Source organism: Phacochoerus africanus, chromosome 2 (assembly GCF_016906955.1).
Source record: "Phacochoerus africanus isolate WHEZ1 chromosome 2, ROS_Pafr_v1, whole genome shotgun sequence".
NCBI classification, from domain to species: Eukaryota; Metazoa; Chordata; class Mammalia; order Artiodactyla; family Suidae; genus Phacochoerus; species Phacochoerus africanus.
Window position 1 is genome coordinate 27,678,267 of NC_062545.1, and position 19,764 is coordinate 27,698,030.

General features: G+C 38.6%; 1 protein-coding gene across 5 annotated transcripts in view; it reads left to right on the forward strand.

Annotated features, from left to right (window-relative positions):
* Window positions 1–19,764, forward strand: part of MAP7 (microtubule associated protein 7) — a 176,100-nt gene that overhangs the window by 134,049 nt on the left and 22,287 nt on the right. For 4 of the 5 annotated variants that reach the window (XM_047770115.1, XM_047770112.1, XM_047770113.1 and 1 more), the window contains exons 4-8: window positions 3,578–3,741; window positions 4,537–4,654; window positions 8,220–8,330; window positions 13,723–13,836; window positions 18,613–18,740. In XM_047770115.1, coding sequence (XP_047626071.1) covers window positions 3,578–3,741; window positions 4,537–4,654; window positions 8,220–8,330; window positions 13,723–13,836; window positions 18,613–18,740 — 635 coding nt within the window. The remainder of the gene's footprint in view (window positions 1–3,577; window positions 3,742–4,536; window positions 4,655–8,219; window positions 8,331–13,722; window positions 13,837–18,612; window positions 18,741–19,764) is intronic. The other variant, XM_047770116.1, reaches the window with a different exon arrangement.

The window sequence follows — 19,764 nt, forward strand, 5'->3', positions numbered from 1 at the left end:
CCAAGGTTAGAGGAAGACTTCCATCTCACCTTCTAATATTTTGTACTATTTAAGCTTTGACAAAATCTGTCACTGCAAATCTGCCTTTCAAAATGAATTAAAGTGTGTACTATCATTGAAAGCCTACCAGTAAGATATTCTCGTAGAAAATTCAAACAGCGTTATGTTCGTGAGTGTGTATGATGAAAGTAAGTGCATCCTCAGACAGTATTAGAATTATGTTTGTTATCTGTTACTCTTTTTTTCTTCCAGTTTTATTGAGATATAATTGACATGTAGCGCTGTATGCGTTTAAGGTATGCGGCATAATAATCTGACTTTACATACTTCATGAAATGATTATCACAATAAGTTAAGTGACTACCCATCTCATAGCGATACAAAATTAAAGAAATAAGAGAGTTCCCTGGTGACCTAGTATTTAAGGATTTGGCATTGTCACAGCTGTGGCACGGGTTCCATCCCTGGCCCGGGAAATTCTACATGCTGTGGGTGTAGCCAAAAAAAAAAAAAAAAAATTACAGAAATCGAAAAAATGTATTTTCTCCTTATAATGAGAACTCTTGGGATTTACTCTCTTAACTTATATAACACACAGCAGTGTTAAGTATGTTTATTGTGTTGTACACATTACATCCCTAGTGCTTATTTATCTTATAGCTGGAAGTTTGTACCCTTTCTTTCCTTTTTTTTTTTTTTTTTTTTTGGGCTGCATCCATGGCATATGGAAGTTCTCAGGCTAGGGATCCAACTCAAGCCACATCAGTGATAACACTGGATCCTTAACCCGGTGTGCCACAAGAGAACTCCAGAGTGTGTACCCTTGACTACCTTCATCCAAGTCTCCCTCTCACTACCCCCTGCCTCTGGGAACCACAAATCTGATCTCTTTCTATAAGTTTATATGTTTGTTTGTTTTGAAATATAGTTGACCTACAACACTGTGTTAGTTCCTGTTACCCAAAATAGTTTTTAGGTATTTCTGTGCATTTCAAAATGATCACCACAATAAGTCTAGTTACCATCTGTCACCAAACAAAGATACTGCATAATTACTGACTGTATTGCCCACACTGTACATTTCATGTCCATGACTCATATATTTTACATCTGGAAGTTTGTACTTCTTTATCTCCTTCATGTAGTTCTCTCTTCCCCTTCTTCTCTCCTCTGGCAACTACTGATTGTTCTCTTTATCTCTGATCCTCTGTTTGGTTATGTTTGTTCATTTGTTTTGTTTTTTTTTTTTAGATTCAACATGTAAATGAAATCATACAGTATTTGTCTTTTCTCTGACATACTTCACTTAACATAATGCTGTCTAGGTCCACCCATGTTGTCACAAATGCCCAAATTTCCTTCTTTTTTATGACCGAGTAATATTCCTTGGCCTATGAATACCATATATTCTTTATCCATTCACGATTGGTGGCCACTTAGATTGTTTCTGTATCTTGGCTATTGTAAATAATGCTGTCCATCTGTTACTTTTAATGTGTTCTCAGAATATTTTCTGTTTATTCAGTCATTCAGTAAATATTTATTGAGCACATAAATATTTGTGCTCTTTCTTAGAGTAAATGTTTAACCTAGGCCTGAGAATTTCATTAGAACTCGGGCTTCTAAAATTGGAAGGAAGGAACCTTGCAGATCAATTTCTTCATGTTTTAGGAAAGAGAAAACCAAAATCCAAATGTCCAGGTCTCACCACATGTTGACCCAGAACCCAGATCTCTGTGCACCAACCTGAGTGATATCAGAAGACAAAACTCACCTCGAGTTTGTCCTCTTCCATTTCCTTCCATGAAAGTCAAGTCGGTTTATGTTTATAAAACAGAAACAAACTCAGATTTCAAAATCAAACTTAATGGTGACCAAAGAGGAAACCACTGTGGGAAGGGATAAATTACAAGGGTGGGCTTAACACATACACACTGCTGTACATAAAATAGAGAACTAACAAGGACCTACTATATAGCAAAGGGAGGTCTACTCAATATTCTATAATAATCTATATGGGAAAAAGGAATGGATATATGTGTATCTGACTCATTTTGCTGTACACCTGACACAAATACATATTGTAAGTCAACTATAATCCAATAAATTTTATTTTAAAAAATAAAAATAGGAGTTCTCACTGTGGCTCAGTGAGTGGGTTAAGGACCCAACATTATGTCTGTGAGGATATGGGTTTGAACTCTGGCCTCACTTAGTGGGCTAAGGATTCAGCATTGTAGCAGGCTGCAGCATGGGTCGCAGATATGGCTCGGATCCAGTGTTGCCGTGGCTGTGGCATAGGCCACAGCTGCAGCTCCAATAAGACCCGTGGCCCAGGAACCTCCATATGCTGTAAGTGCAGCCGTAAAAGGAAAAAAAAGGTAAAATAAAAATAAAACCATACAGTATTTAACAACAAGAACAAAAGTTCAGATTCCTTTCAGTAGATTTGTCTCCTCAACTGAACAGCTCTGGAAAGATTGAATGGTAGCAGAAATACAAAATCTCAATAGTAAACATTTAGAGGAAATTAAGTGTTCTGAATTTCATTTTTTTCCCTCTTAAAAAGTGACATTTTAATTTCTATGCCATGTAGTGACCTCCAGGTTTATGCTCTGTAATTTGGACACTTTTGTCTACCATGTTAATAACATGGAAAATATGTCTAGTTGTCATGGCTGAAGAAAGCATCATATTACTAAAGGTATTGTGGAGTATATTTTTCCCTAAGATAAGGAAGGACCAGGTGTACGTAAAGAAGAAAGGAAGCAATCCATCAATGAATGTTTTTAATTGTATATTTTCACTCAGCCTTTGACAATAAGTCTTACCCAACTGGATTATGAGCACTTCAGACACAAGGTCAGCTGCTTATTTGGACCCTCACCTCATTTGTCTGACTCAGTGTGATGTGCCCGTGGATATATCTTTCTTCTGGTATCAATCCTTGGGAAGAGTTCCCTGGTGGTCTAGTGGTTAGGATTCAGCACTTTCACTGCTGCAGTCCAGCTAGAAATTGAGACCCTGCATCAAGCTGCTGCACCCAGTGGCAAAAAACAAAACAAAGCAAAAAACAGATGGATAATTGTGATATAATTTTAAAAAATTTAAAGTATCAACCTTGGGATGTTCTTCCAGATCTTCTTAATACTTAACCAGTGCTCTATTGAAACAAGTGAAGTCACAGACTTTCACTCTGGAGCATATCACATCTTTAAATAAGAGAGAAACAGATGATACTGTTGGGTTTGAGGCTATTTTATCAATATCAGCATTTGCTCTAGAGTATGTGACGTGTTGCTGCTTCTACAGTAATAACATGCCAAACTAGAGGTGGTTTTGGTTTCCAAAGAGTAGAATTCAGTGCACTTTTTTCATTGTTTGCATATTGCGCTAAAACTTAACAGTAGTAGTTTTTTTTTCCTGAAAATTTGAGGGAAGCAAAGGTGGGTTAATAAACCCTGGTTAATAAAAAACAAAGAACCCATCCATGTTAAGTGTGGGCCACTTCTACAGCCCTGACTGTTCAAGTTTTAAACCTGCCTGCCTTTGGTTTCCCTCCTTTTTCTTCCCAAAGCTGCAAGAGAAATAATCTGGTTAGAGAGAGAGGAGCGAGCCAGGCAGCACTACGAAAAGCATCTGGAGGAGAGGAAGAAGAAGTTGGAAGAGCAGAGGCTGAAGGAGGAACGGCGGAGGGCTGCGGTGGAGGAGAAGCGGAGACAGCGACTCGAGGAGGACAAGGTGAGAGGCCGCCCTGGGGACCTCGGGCGAGGCGAGGCTGTTTCGGAAACGCAGCTCAGTGACTGTGAAGCCAGGATGCACAGCGAGGATGTCTCAGCGGCGGCGGATTTATGGGGAGTCAGAGTCTCCAGGGAGGGTATGGTATGGAAATCGGGAGAGAACCGGACGATATTCACTCTTGTCACATTTAAAAGCCCATTTCTCAAGTCTAGACCTGTAACTTATGTTTACTTCATCTATGCCGAAATGTTAAGACTACTCCCAGGAAGTGTATTTCTAGAGGGCTTTACCACCTAAGGTTTTCGCAGATTGTCTCATTTAACTCTCTGACTCAAGTAAGCATTATCACCTTTTGTGAAAATGGAAATTTAGACTCAGAATAGGTGACACAAAGTTGTGAAATCCATTAAGTGGTGGGGTCAGCATTACCCACACCCTTAGATTCTGAATGCTGCTTTTAAAATACAGTAGTATCACATGTGTGACACATCTCTAAGCTAAAACCTGCGCTCCCAGGCTTCTGTGAGTTGATACAAGCCTCACACTCCCTGTAGTGGTAATAAAGCTTATTTATTTAAGTGCCTGATGGATACCAAAGACTTTTATCAACTGGAACCTAATAATTTCAGTAGTCCCCCGAGGTTGTTCATACCTGAGGGTATAGAACTTAGGCAATAGATGAGAAGTACTAAGGTTGAAATATACATAGTACCTCTCAGTCCACTCTGTCTGAAGCGGAAGAGTCCTCGGACAACCAGGTTGAATCTAATCAGTAGCTCCTCTGTTGCATTTAAGGAGCGCCATGAAGCTGTCGTTCGACGTACAATGGAAAGGAGCCAGAAGCCAAAACAGAAGCATAACCGATGGTCGTGGGGAGGCCCTCTCCATGGGAGTCCCAGCATCCACAGCACAGGTAAACAGTCACCGCTTTCAAACATCCCTGTAGTTTTTTCCTAGCTAGAAAGTCTCAGTTGCTTCTTTATTCTAAATCTGTGTTTGCAAAACAAAACTCCTGTGGAGATAATTAAGCTACAATTAAATGATGTTTCTACTGCTTGAGGATAAGAGGGTGATGGCGGTAAGAAGATAAGGGTCCCTCCTTCCACACAGACTGCTTTTCTCATTTGTTATTCTTTAAAGAGATAGAGATCTATGCAGTGTTTCTAAACAGCTAGTTTCAACGCTGCATTATTTTAAGTAGTTCATTTACATAGGGGTTTCAGGATTATGGAACAGGTTGTCTTTTTCTCTAGAAGAATCATAGCAATATTGACAATCAAAATCAGTACTGTGAGCTTATGTATTCTGACCCCAAAGTATGTACAACCCTAAGGCCGTGCAAGAGAAAGTGCAGAAATAGTGGATGTCTAAGTGATTTCCTTGTACTTGAATGGATATAAATTCATACTGAAATTTGGACTTAGTGAGGGGCTTTATTTTTGTACTGTAAATTCAACACACCTTGAATTTTATATAGTGTGTCAGTTCTTTTTCATTTGTGTGAGTCTAATAAACTTTTTTTTTTTTTAATTTACTTTGAAAAATCATTGTCTTACATTCTGTCCCCAGGTGGTTTTGTTGAATCATCATTCACCTTTCTCGATTTAGCAGGCCTGGACCACCACGTCACAACTTTTGGTGGTACTAGAAAACCTGGTACAGACATCCTTATGATTTGCTGACTGCCTGACCTGTAGCTAGCACCTCAGGCCTAGGACCAGTTCATCAGTAGCTGAACCATCACCACTTTAGTCATAATGCATGCAGAATATCCTGTTGCATAGACCTAGATCTGGGAAATGGCACAGTGGTTCTCAAGTGTTGATACTATAACTCGGGTGACTCAAAGGTATGGAAATAAAGTAATTCCATGTGATATGTTTACTTTTCTTTTTAAATGATCATTTTTGGATAAAACCTTAAATGTTTCTTCACTAATAAATCACCTGGGACCAAAGTACATCCAGTTTGGCTTTATTTCTGCCCAGCCCACCCCTCACCGCCTAGTCAAAACACCTGTTGCCACTTTCAGTTTTAACCTAAATAATTAGGGATTTTTGTTTGTTGGCTCTATTCCATTTCAATGCGAACATTCAGTGTATCTTTAATAACCCTTTCCTTTAAAAAAAAATCGAAAAGCATATTGCCACAACTTTCTCTCTTATGTATTGAACCAAATTTGAAAACACTTTTTCCTTCGGTTCTTCATGACCCAGCGGTATTTGGTGTGGGGCACATACCAAATCTGGGACCATAGGATCATTGACATGTGATATTCCGTTCAAGGGACAGTTTTGCATATTTGTTTCGTGCAAAAGCTGTCATGGTATATTATTTTCATAACCTTTTGTTTTTCTTTTACTCGGCTTCATGTTTTGCATGTGCATGTTACACATGTAAACCTGTTACAGGTTTTCACACATTTTTGAGGGGAAATAAACTTACTCAGCTTTAATTCTTCCACTTCAGAGTTCAATATATGACCTTTGCTATGGCCACTCAGAGCAAGAGAAACCAGCATTGTATGTGTGAGCTGTTGGGTAAAAATCCTTCTTTGTGAGCGATATGAATTAGAGAAGACTGCTTCTATACTAGAGCAGAGAAGTTGAAAATATTAGAGAATTCGCCAAAATTCTCCAAGGCCAAAATGATCTGCTATGATCCCGAGAGCAGTGACCAGGTCTGGCTCATTTTGAGGCCCCCTGCTTCACAACAGTGCCTCACTTGGGGTAGGCACAAATAGACCTAGAAATGAAATGGAATCCTGAAACCTTAGACTTTTAAAACCAGTTCTTCATAAATCCTTTTGTGGATTTGTGTTCATTCACAGAGGGGGGGAAAAGATTAAAAATTCTTACTATGTCTTAAGTAATGTAATAAATACATATTCTAGCTCCATAATTTTAATTATGCACGATAGGCCTACATGGAGACACAATTTCCCCCCAACTGAAGCTCAACATGTAAAGCAATATCAGAAAATGCACTGCTCTACAACCTCCTGAAAATGACTTTCGCCAGCCTTCCCTGTCCCCTTGAACCTCACATTTTCTCATGAAGATGTTCCTTTTGACATTTTACCCTAAGTCTTTTATATTAGAATTGTCCTAAGAGCCCATCAGTTCAATGTAAATCTGAGTCACAAAAATGATGTCTGGTTGTTTTTCTTTAAATAATTAAATTGCTTCATGTAGGTCAGTGACACTTCAATAAATACATTTTTTCTTTAAAAAATTGCTTCAAATCATAAAAATGAGTCCCTATGGAAGATAGGAATATCCGATGTTGGTGGAAGCCTTGCTTATCCCCTGGATATTGTGAAGAATGGCCACAAATGGCTATTCTATGGCGGAGAGTTTAGTATTTTTCTACTACCAGGGTCAGACTAATGGGGACAAAGATTGAAGGCCTCTTCCACAAGGAATATTTTGGTTTCTTTTTAAGTTTTAGAAGACATTAACAATAGACCGTAAAGCAAAATACGGCAAGAACCCCTTTAACTTTGGCTATTATGGCTCAGAATATCTCCCTGCCTCCTAGATAAATATACTGATGAGATGTTTAGACTGTCATTAAATGCAATTTTATTCAGGGAACGTGATTTATGGTAGCGAGCTTGGTCACACTGCACAGAGAACAAACTATCCGAGCTGATTTTTGCCTTTTATACAGCTATTGTTTCTCTTCTAACTTAAAGAATTACTCTAAAATTATCCAACAGCAATAAGAATATTATTAATAATAAGAGAAAGAATTCTGATCTTCTTTACATTGCTGCCAGTTTTGTTAGGCAAGCTTGTGGGCTGATTGGCCGTCTTTCAGCCACACTAAATTCTGTGTTATAGGCACCGAGGTGTGGTTATTAGTAGACTTTTAAAAAAGAAATGCTCTGAGGGCCATCCTTTCCACACCTAAAGTGTTTGTTTTTCTTTCTTTGTAACCTGTTTTTCTATAGTAAACTTCAATGCCCTGGATAAAATGACTCTACAAGCAAAGGTATCAGAAAGTGCACAGAACCTCGTGTTCTTGTTCTCATGTTCACATCCAATTTTACCAGCCCTGCTACTGCTCTATTGTTCCAACTTCAGGAAATTATGAAGGCTTCCTTTTTTGAGTGAAGCAAAGGCCTCATTACTTCACAGTCTGCCTCTGTTATTTTTGTTGCCCTCCACTGGCTTTCCTTTGGTCTTCCTCCATTTGTTGTATCATAACAATATGCTTGAATTTCCCTGGCTGACAAACTGGTGAGCTGAATAGTTGTTTTATCCTTTAAAAAGAAGAAAAAAAACAAAACCAAAAAACTAGTATTTCTAGCCTTTAAGTTACCCTGAAAACATGCACTTAGAAAACTGTGCTATGGTAAAGATCTAGTCATAGAGCTGAAAGCATCCAATCCTAGTTTTTCCTTCCATCAGTGAACTAGGAAATTGCACTCCTGCATGCTGGCTGTCAATTAGCATTATCTCCATTTGTTTTAGATCCAGACAGGCGGTCAGTTTCCACCATGAATCTTTCGAAACATGTTGATCCCGTCATTAGCAAGCGGCTCTCCTCTTCATCTGCAACTTTACTAAATTCTCCAGATAGAGGTACAGTCAAAAGGAAAACCAAAAAAAAAAAAAGTGTTCTGTTATTTACTTAATGCCTTTTTTTTTTTTCTGGATGTTTACAGACAAAAATAAGCATCTGAAGTTGCTTTCCCTACGTTTCTTAAATAGGAAGAAAAAAACTTCAGAGTAAAAAAGCAATAAACGCCTGAGCAGCATTTTCCTTGCGACAAGAACATTTCTCATTTTAGAACTTGGCTGAATGATTGCATTTAGCAGTGATGAAAGCGGTGCTTCTCTCAAGTTTTTAGCACATGAGTTTACAGCTCCAGAAATCACCCGCTTATCCACCAACATGCAAATAATCTTTGTTATGAACATTTATTTCACTTCAATCAGATTGTCTTTGACTTTTCATCTGTACTTTGGGAATTCCAGGCTTTAACTTTTTAAAAATAACCCTTTTAAAATGATTCATGCTGGTAGATTTCATTCTGCTGATTTATTCCTCCCTTAACCAAACCTTTCTTACTGCATTTCTTTTGTGTGTGTGATTGGTTTTTTGGTGTCCATTCATTCAAAGAGATTTGGCCTAAGTACAAGAGTATCATCATTTAAGCCTCCTGAAATTTTTAATATTCATAGTCCTTCAATTAACATTTTATTTGAAATTTTGAGTTTTATTCATGCCATGGATTTACAGTACATGAATGTTGAGTAATTTATAAAATGAAAGTTTTATTTTACACATTTATATATCATAGAATGAAAAATCAAGCTTTTAAGATAAGCTATGTGTCTTAAGTAACTAAAATGATTTGAAATTTAAAAAACCAAAGAATTAATGTGCAATATAAAAACACTCTTTTAAAGTAACAAACTGTGGTTACTTTGAGTGCTTTATTAAGAAACAGGTTTTGAAGTGTTTATAGTTTTTAAAAAAGAATGTAATGTGTGCATGTCCTCTGTGTGTATGTGTATTTGTATATTTTATATTGTATAAAAGTTACGGTGTCATTGTAATGTACAATATAATGTGTTGGTGTTATAACTAATCTCTTAAAGCAGTAAATGTCTGAACAACTTCCTCTTCTTGCTTTTTAACCTAAATCATTTTTTAACCTAATTTGCCTAAATCAACAATATTAGATATGTGGTCAAATTAGGGGCCTTTTATGTTAGAGAAAAGTTTTATGAATTAAAGTTCCTTTTTTAAGTAGCCTTTATTTCTAAACCTATTCCCTTAATAGAATATAAAACATAGCATGTGAATGCTATTCTTAATGTTGTCTATTCATGTTTTCTTTGGAATCAATCGCTTAGCCATTGGATTTTATATTTTTGTGAACCTGGGTCTAAGACAGACAATAATTGGGACTTCATGGTAATTTTCAGTTAACCCTTGCTTATTGTCTCCTATAATCCCATAGCTGAAATCGGGGCAAGGTCAGGAGTGGGGAAAATGGGCAAAAACAACAGTATCTTATCCACACTTCTGTGAGTGACGCAATACTGTGTCAACTGGAAATAAGATGTTTAATAGATTCCACGTGACAGTATCTGATTGGATATTCCTAAGTAATTGGGCATTAAAACTGGGAAAAAATTATTGGATAGCTTATCTCCAGCTGGGATAATAAAGTCCCTAAGAGGTGAAGGGCCTGACTTCGTATCCTACAAGTTAATTGTTGGAGAAGAGGGACCAGAACAGAGATGACCAGCTCCCAACCCATGTTGTTGCTTCATTGCATCCTCAAGTCTTTCCATCATGGATGTCCTTCTTTAGATCAATCCTGATTCCATGCATTCTTCCTTTGGGTGAGGCTAAGGGTCAAGGGCAGTTTGTAGCTGCGGCCAGGAAACTGCCCCTTGAATCATGGCATGGGCCTATAAAATCCACCCCTAAGCTGGACTAATAGAATAAGGGGTAGAGTGCTAAATTTGGGGGCTTCACTTCTCCACTCTCCTCCAAGAACTACGAACCACTTCTGGGTCTAACTGGCAGGGTCAGCCTGGAAGAGCAATGATCTGCTTCACCCAGGGGCTCCCCTATGCGTCCAGGGAGCAATTTTTTTTAAGTTAGGCAAAACATTCAGTAGCACAGTTTTAATGAGAATAGAAATCTTCTGCATTTGAACTTCTCTCGTGTAGAGATTTAGGTAATTTAGTTAGCATAATTCCTTTCCTGCTATTTTAAAAATTCGATTATGCTTTATTATCAAAGTAGAAAGCATTCTTATCAAATTATTAGAGGCTTTTACTGACTAATCTTTAGAGGATGTATGTACACCATTACTAGATTGTTCAAGCTTTCTGAGCCCTACAGCACGGGCCTTAAAGCTGATAATAAACTGAAGCACTGATACTATCAAAGTTGACATTCAGCTAGAATGCTCTGCTGGTTATTAAAAATGCTGGAGTGTTTCTATACCAGTTGTTAAATATCCTCTTCCCCAAGCAGTGCTTCCCCTGGCCCTGCAGAGCTAATGAGTGGTATCTGCTAGCTATGTGCCTTGCCTTCCCACCCCAGTTTTTAAATTATTTTGATTATCACACCTGAATATAGTGTCACATAGACTGATAAAAATGACCTGAGTTAAAGGAAACCTGTGATTACCAAAGATTACTATGATTGCTGCAACAGAGAGAATATTGCCACTGGAAATTTATGCATTAAAAATATGTAATCCTCATTAAGCTTTTTTTTTTTTTTCAAAGAAAAATAGGAAATGTGAAAAAGGTAAGAAGAAAGTTGGCTACTCTGTGCTGAAAATTAGTCCATACATTTTTTTCCCCTAGAAACTAGATTTTGAGGTCACAGTGGTAGACCTAAGGCTGAATTCTGCCCACATTTCCTCTTTGACTCGGGCAGGGTTTTTTGGTCCTATTTTCATTTGAATTAATTGCCATCATATTTTTAAAAATGGAAGATTTCATATAATATCTAGGTTTCCTACTTCTAATGAAAAGTCAGGATGTGGCAACACTTGCCTGATTTTTGCATGGCACCCATCATCTGGACCCAAAGAGTGATTTGCTGCTGTTGGAGGAACCAGGGTAGAGCAAATATCTATAAGGTTTGATTGGCTTCTTGGTCCAGATGGTCTAATATGGGAATGGTCAGTATCTCATTTTAAGTTCTTATATAGGATCAATACTATCATGGTTTCATGAGAATTAATCTTTGTCTTCCTTCAGGAGCTCATCATCTTAAGATCAGGCCCCTCTCTAGGTTAAAAAATAATTAAATCAACTAACTCTCCTGTACTAACCTTTACTAAAAAGTTACCTTATGAAAGAGGTCTATTTCTCTCTTGCTCAGGGCATAATTATGAACATGGTAGAAGTAGAAATGTGTTTCTCTAGCCAAATCTTCCCTTCACAGTTTTGGAGTTATAAAACAAATCTCTTGGGATTTGTTTAGACACAAGTCAAAGAGGCTTCTTAATAATCTTCATTTTGAGGTACAGTCTTTGGTTGATGCCTTAAAAACCAACAGAAATAAAGGAATTGAACTTCTTAAGGGGGAAAAGGATAGGTCTTTTCAATAGACCGTCTCTGCAGCTCTAGACCAGTCATCCTACATAGTTGATCCAAGAAAAGGAAGGATTCACCTCTTCTTCCTTTTATCATCTACTGAAAATACAGTTTTGTTAAAGATTTTAATGTAACCCCTAACCACCTTTCCCCACTGATTTAGTTCTCGGAATATATTCTAAGTTTAGGTTAGATTATAGTCTGTTGATACACACACCCACACCCCATACTATAGTTTATACTAGTATTTGTGCTATGGTGCATTCTACTAACTATGTAACTATTACTATAGTTTTTATCACAGATCATTTTTATTTATGTCTTAATGTCAACAGGCAAGATTTAATTTAACCATGAAGACTCTCCCAGTAAACAGAAAATCTAATAAAGAATTCATTAATTCTTAAATTCACCAGAGCTTTGATCAAAATAGCTATTCTTTTAAAAGAAAAAGAAAAAAAAATGAAGTTAGATAATCAAGGTACTTATTGGAGTTTGGTACTTCCTTTCAAATAGCAGATATTTATTATGTCACAACATTATATGTCAATTATACTTTAATTTTTAAAAGTTTTTTTTTTTTTTTTTTTTAATATAAGAACAGTTGCTCCAGAGGCCATAGGACTTGTACCTGCTGTTTATGGTGCAGAACAGAAATGGCCTTGTCCGATTTAGACAGGTTTAAAGATTTTTTTAAAGACTTGGAAGTACGTTCTGAAATAGAAATATAGCCCTCACTTGATATCCATGGAGGGTTGCTTCCAGGAGCCACTGCAGACCCCACAATCCTCAGATGCTCAGGTCCCGTAGTGGACCCTCCACATCTGCACGTTCCACATTCGTGGATACTGAGAGCAAACTGTATATTCATTGGAAAAAATCCACATATGTGTGGACCACATAGTTCAAACCTGTGTTGTTCCAGGGTCAATTGTATCACCTTTTTTTAGTGATATTTGTAGGATTTTGCAAGCGTCTTTCCTCATATCTTTGGAAAGTAGCTCCTGTATTTTCATGGACCGTCGCTGGAAGCTAACAGTATAACCAAAGTAATTTATAATTAGCATCATTTCCTAACAGTGACCTTGCCAGGCCCCAGTACAATTGGAGACTCTACTTCATTGCATCATTTTAAATTTACTGGGTTCCTCACACACCCACTACTAATTGCCAACACTATGGTTACACTGGATTTTGGCTTCTCTATTTTATCTCTAGCTTTACCCTTATCCTCCATCAAAAGTTTTATGTTGTTGCCAAACCAGGGACCTGAAAGAACCTGCTTGTTGAATGGGAAGGTCAAAAGGAAAACCTATGCAGAACTTCGCATGAGTCCTCTTTCATTTTATTTTATTATGTCTAATTTCTCCCAGTTGTCCAAATTGCAATTCACAGAGGTATAGCAAAATTTAATGGAGACCCTTTCTATCTTTATTTACATATTTCCAGACTTGCATTAAGCTGCCAAGGCCTCCATTGGAGCTGACATTCAGGGTACATAGGATGCTCTTTGGCTGAGGTGTGTGTCATCAGCCCACTGCCCATCTGGATGAGGGCAGGTGGATACGGCTGGACTCAGAGAAATGGGCCAGACCTGCAGTTGAAATGGTTCTTCTGTTACCTATTGACTCCAAAGGAGGGTGGTTAGCAACACTTGTGTCCAGAGAACTAAAATAGAGCTTGCCACACACTTAACATCTTGAAGAAAGGCAACCTTGTGGAGTAGCTCTTCCTTTGAGCAGAGTCCTGCCTGCCCTGACTCTCCACCAGATTTCTCCCCAGACAGCCTGGTCTCTCTGGAAGGACCGGGTGTGGGGAAGAGAGAGCAGTGATGCCCTGCACCCGTTTGCCCCTGGAAAGAATGCTTCTAACATCATGCTTATGTGGTGACGTTTAGCTCGCCGCCTGCAGCTCAGCCCATGGGAGAGCAGCGTGGTTAACAGATTGCTGACGCCCACACATTCGTTCCTGGCCAGAAGTAAAAGCACAGCTGCCTTGTCTGGAGATACAGGTAAAACTGTCAAGGTGCATCTTTCTTGGTGAGATCAAGTCTTCCTTTTGAAGCATCTCTGAGCTGCCTGTATTCATCTAATCACATCTCAATTTTTCCCATTGTGTGTTCTCCTCCTCTCGGTGGAATGGCTTTGGAAGTGTGTCTGTTGGTGTTGGTTTCATGCCACTGGTATGGTTTCCTCTTAGCCTCTTATCTGGACACCAGATGCCAGGCAGTGACGAAGGATGCCCCTCCCTGTGATCAGATGGCCTCAGAGGCTTCTGTCTGTTCATAACATTACCAGAACATCCTATCCCTAACCCAGCTTTCTTTCTGCCCCTGCATCTGAGCAGGCGATCAAAGATAGAAATAACTTAATGGACTTGGGAATAAAATGACAGCACAAGCCAGTTTAAGCATAGCATTTCGTAATGTGGCTGCTTATTCTCCCTGTGCTAGTCTCTTATATGTAATTGAGGAATAGCACCTTTTCAAAACTCTTAAGAGTTGTGGAGAAGGCTAATTACAGTGTTCTTGTTTGTTACACACTTTGAAAATATAAAATGTGCCAAGAACTGGTTATTATAATTAGGTGTAATTCCTCTACTTTTTTGAAATGTAAAATATGCCCAAATGAGCCAATTAGTTTAATGAGAAGTTAGTATAGAGTCCATACCTTGCTGGGAAGAAAGATACATACTAGGCTTTGGACAGCATCTCTCTCATGGTGAGTTGATTTAGATTCTCCCAAATATCTTTGGGCACAATTAATATCTCTGTGTAACTAGCTCTTGTCTTTGACACATAGGAAATAGCCTCTTCATAAGCCCTTTCAAAAGGCTTTGCCTCAGCAAGCCTCTTCATGTGCACCAGCCCTCTTTTTAAATCATAATTCCTTGCGGTTTTATGTATTTCCTCTGTGGTGCCCAGTGAGCTGGTATCAACCCGAGTTCTCAGTAGTACCCCAGGGAGGGAGACAAGAAAGCAAGTGCTGGCATCCCACCACCTGCCCGTGGGAACCAAGAGCATTGCCAATAAGTGACTTATACCAGAGCCACTTAGAACATTGGTGGCCTAGATCTTAAACATGCTTACCCTCCATTCTCAGCACCACAGTGGTGCTCTGGGTACAGCTGTGCATTCAGCAAGCTGGACCACACTGATCTGGGTATCCTGTAAAGAAACTCTCCTGTCAGCTCTCTCACTGCATCAGAGGTTTTTCTAGAGGAAAGAAGTACAGTGTATATCAAGACAGTCACCCATGTGGTCATACTTTCGTACAAATGATGGAACCTTTTATGTCCAGCTAACTGACGAACCTTTAGAGCTGCTATTCCTTCCTGTTTATAGGTTCTAAGTAGTCTGTGGCTCTCATGCTTCTGAACCTCCACATTGTATGTTGTTTCACACTAAAGGACTGCCTCACAGCTAAAAAATTGGGTTTCTTTGCTATTTCTGTCATCACTAACTTTTGTCAATTCTTTCGCTCTTCCTCTAGTCTCTTCCAACACCATTTCCTCATTTTCCACCCATTTAACTTGCCACCTTCCTTCATCGTTATGCTCGGTCAAGGTGCTTTTTAATCTGCTAACTGGCTCTTTTTTCTTTGCAAGTTTTCCATTCTCCTTTTCACGAACTGATATATTTTTGTAATTGTAGTGTGAAGCAGTGCATACACAGCCTTTACTTGAGCTGCTTGTTTTATTAATACATTCCTTAGATCAGTGTCACCTATTATTGCATTGATACAATTTGTTTAATGAACCCAAACTGTTGTGTTTTAAAATTTTCCCTTTGAAATTATTTATGTCGTCTTACATTTATCGTGTCAGAAACACTTTTCCCATCACTTACATGTTTCCATCTGCCCTCCTCAATCATTCTTCCTTCCCATTTTAGTGTTGTCCCTTGAGTTCACCTCCAATCCAGTTGCCATTGGCAAGAGGATGACCTACATCCAGAGCCAGGGTTACAATAGCAGATCAAACAGCCGTCCATACCCCTAGGGTGTCTGGTGATTGAACAAGCAATAAGAGCAGTTGAAAATTGGAAATCAAAGTCTCATATGTCTCATTTGTGGCCACTGATTTGGATTGATTTTTGCCTTGCCCATTTTTTCTTTTTTAAGATACGTGTGATTATTAGAGCTCAAGATTAAATGAGTTAATACATTTAATACAGTAAAAAGCTTAGAATAGTGCCTGTACCTAGCAGGTACCCAATAAACATTGTTAATATTATTCTACAATGTAGTTTTTCTCTCTGCTGTACTCCAACCACTTGAATTGCATTATCTTTTCTCTGCAGCCATTATTTCACATAGAAAACATTGAATAAGTCAAATTAATCCACACTTGCTACCAAGAATAGAAAGAAATACAGATATTATGGACTTTTCTTCAAAGACATTTCTATAAAAGAAATTTTATGTTTAATAACACCACTTTGGGACATGAAGGGTACTCTAGGGGGGAACAAAATCACAACTATATATTGCTCTTACTCTTTCTTCCAAAGGGCAAGATTATTAAAATAATTGATTTAAAGGTGTCAGATTTTTCAATAATGGCTGTTAAGAACAACAATGAATTCCATGAAATGTAGTATCCTTAGAATTAGCCAGATGATGTTTCTTGAACAATTAAATTTGAACTTTTTTGTATACACTACCCTAGGTAGGTCTGAGGATATTTTCTTCCTTTAATATTAATTAGCACTAGCCAGAGGCTACTTAATAGTAATTAGTACTAGCCAAAGGCATGATGCGACTGGCTTACATCCAGGATGGTCTCAATAAGTGCTCCATAGATGCCACTTGAAATTATTACTTTCAAGAAAAAAAAATCATATTTCTTTGCATCATTCCTTTCTCAATGTCAGTCAGACCCATGGCCTCGGAGCAGGGCTTATTAACTGGGGTTTCTTGACTCTTGAGCAAGGTTATGGCCTCTAGCTGTGCCCTGGGCAATATGTGCCTTTGTTGATCATTAATCCATTGAAGTGCCTTGTGCGAAGATATTCTTTAAATGCATTTGATTGGCTTGGAAGAGATTTGCAAGGATGAACTCTTTCCTTGTCTGAAAAGTGCAATGCTTTGTTGTGGCACTTGAGAAAACAGCAAATAGCTTTCCATGTAATCAGAAACCAAAAGAGGAGAGGGTTTCCTTCACAGCACAAAGAAAATGCCCTTCACCATTAAGGTCTAAAGCAAAGCTTTATGTCAGATTGCAAGTGAGACACATATTCCTTTTTTTTGGCCACACCTGCAACATGCAAAAGTTCCCAGGCTGGGGATGGAACCCTAGCCACAGCAGTGACATGCCCTTAAGCACTAGGCCACCAAGGAACTCCAAGACACATTCTTTTAAAGAGAATGGAAAGGAATGCAAAGAGTTTTCTTATCAGAGAAACAGTTCTGTTTTCAGATGATGGGAAAAGTGAGTACAGTTTCCAGTCTATCTGCTGCCTTGACATGCAGTGGTAATTAGAAGATGCTGCAAGGCATGTAACAAAAGAGAACAAAGGAATAAGGTGCAATCTGAGGACTTTCTATAGCTTAAACCAAAATGACAATTAAGTATTTTTAACTATAATTCTGAAACTACGATTACCTTAAATTTGTCTTGTGAACTTTTGAGTTTTTAATTTATTAATACTATTATGTACAGTTGATGCAACAGTCTCTTTAAAGGGTTGCTGCAATGGCTAGAGTTTGGTAAAGTCATTCTATAACATGGTCTAAATACATAGTATTCCCCACAGTAAACATGTTTGTCTCATTGTTTTGCTGGAAAACCAGATTGCTGGATGAGATCTGAAGGTGAACCTTAGTGCCCACATATTAAATAGCTATGTGGTATTATGCGAATTTCTTTAAACCCATTGTTGCTCAGAATTACTTAATGACAAGGTTCCTTTGAAGGTGAATGATCAGAAAGGACATGGTGTTTTTTAAAAAATATTCCATCTTGAGTAAAACTGTAACAGCTCTTCATGATTAAACTTTATTTTGGGCAATTCTAACATATCTATGTTCTATTCACTGTTTTAAATGATGACATTCCATTTCCCCATAAGTTCTGCTGCTTGTTTGTTATGAACCATCAAATGCCTTGGCTTTGGGGGAAAACCCAGAAGCATGCATTTGATTTACATTTAAATAGCTAAAACATTTACAGATTTTTTTTTTCCTAGAAGTTATTTGTTATTCTTGTAACAAGTCTAACACCTGGTAAGACTTGGTCATTTAACATCTTAAGAATTCAGATGCTTTTTTTCCCCACTGGCTGTTGAATTTTACTTACTCCTGAGATAGCTGATAGCTGGAGTGTATTGTGCTTGCCTGCCTGCTTGCCTGCTGTCTTTCCACCTTTTGTTCCATCTTACAGCTAACTAGGAAAAAATCTGATTATAAACAATCCTCATCTTAAAATTATTTGTCACTAATGTAGCATTTTACCAGAACCATCTGTTTATTGCTTTCTATAATTACTGGCGTAACATCTGTTTCTTTAATCAGTAGTTAAATAGCCAAATAGTTTATATATTCCAGATTTTTCACTTGGACATGCCCTCCTTTTGGACACACTGTAAACTGATAGGACCGTGAGGAGAGTTGAGTATGATGGTTCTGGACACCGTTAGGTAATAACATCTTCTCCCTACTTTTCTCTCTATCTCCGCTTTGCTCCTTTTCCTGATCCTGCTTTTGGCTTTCCTTCAACTGCTCCTCTGGCACTCTTGTGTGTAAAACAATCACCTGCACCCTAGTTATCCCCATTTGTCCTCGTTCAGCATCTTGCAGCCCCATCAACATCATGCCCTACAAAGCTGCACATTCTAGAAATCCGATGGAGCGACCAAAATTCTTTGTAACACCGCCCGAGGGCTCTGCGCGAAGGAGGACTGTTCACGGCACAGCGGTGAGTAGCTGTTGGGAGCAGCCTGGCGAGTCTGTGCTGTTATGATGCAGAGCAGACACCTCACAGAGGTGCACTGTGGATGTAAGAGCAGGCAATGGCAACATCCATCTTCCCATCCATCCCACCAGTCTTGAATCTGGCTGCCTGGGTGGTACTGTCCCCACACTTCCTCTCTACTTGGGGATTCTGCTCCCCTTGAAAATTTGAATTTGAAGATGAAAACTCTTCTTTGTTCAAGCATGTCTGAGTGGCTGAAATGCCATACGAGTGCCTCCATACAAGTAAGTGCAAGGCCAGCACGCTTTATTTTTGAAAATGAGAAAGCCTTTGAAGGGAAGTGGACCTGGACTGCTACCTCTGCATTTATACCAACCATATTCAAAAGCTGGCTGACCTCAAAATGTGGTTCACTTAAAAAGCCAGATAGAGGACTTCCCATCGTGGCTCAGTGGTTAACAAATCCAACTAGGAACCATGAGGTTGCAGCTTCGATCCCTGGCCTCTCTCAGTGGGTTAAGGATCTGGCATTGCCATGAGCTGTGGTGTAGGTTGAAGATTTGGCTCGGATCCCACGTTGCTGTGGCTCTGGTGTAGCCCGGCAGCTACAGCTCCCATTAGACCCCTAGCCTGGGAACCTCCATATGCCATGGGTGCAACCCTAGAAAAGACAAAAAAAAACAAGATAGAGAATTTTTGTCTGTTTAACTAATTCCTGTCAGGGCCCAGATCTTAAAATTTAGTGGCAGAATATTTTGAAAACATTAGTTATTTGCTAAGTAATTCTTAAAAGGCTATTGGGCTGTGTTATAGACTCAAGTTTTGCAAGTGAAGAATATAATTTGCACTTGTTATTACAGGTGGCTGAGCTAAAATTAATTTTCATCATGCTGTAAATGCAATAAGGTCACTTGCATGTCTCCAGTAATCTCTTCTTCATTTTAAACTGTGTGTTATTTGGTAGCCATTGAAAAGTGTAGACATGGTTCTATGTTCTTCAGACACTGTGTTTTAGTCTTAGGCTCCC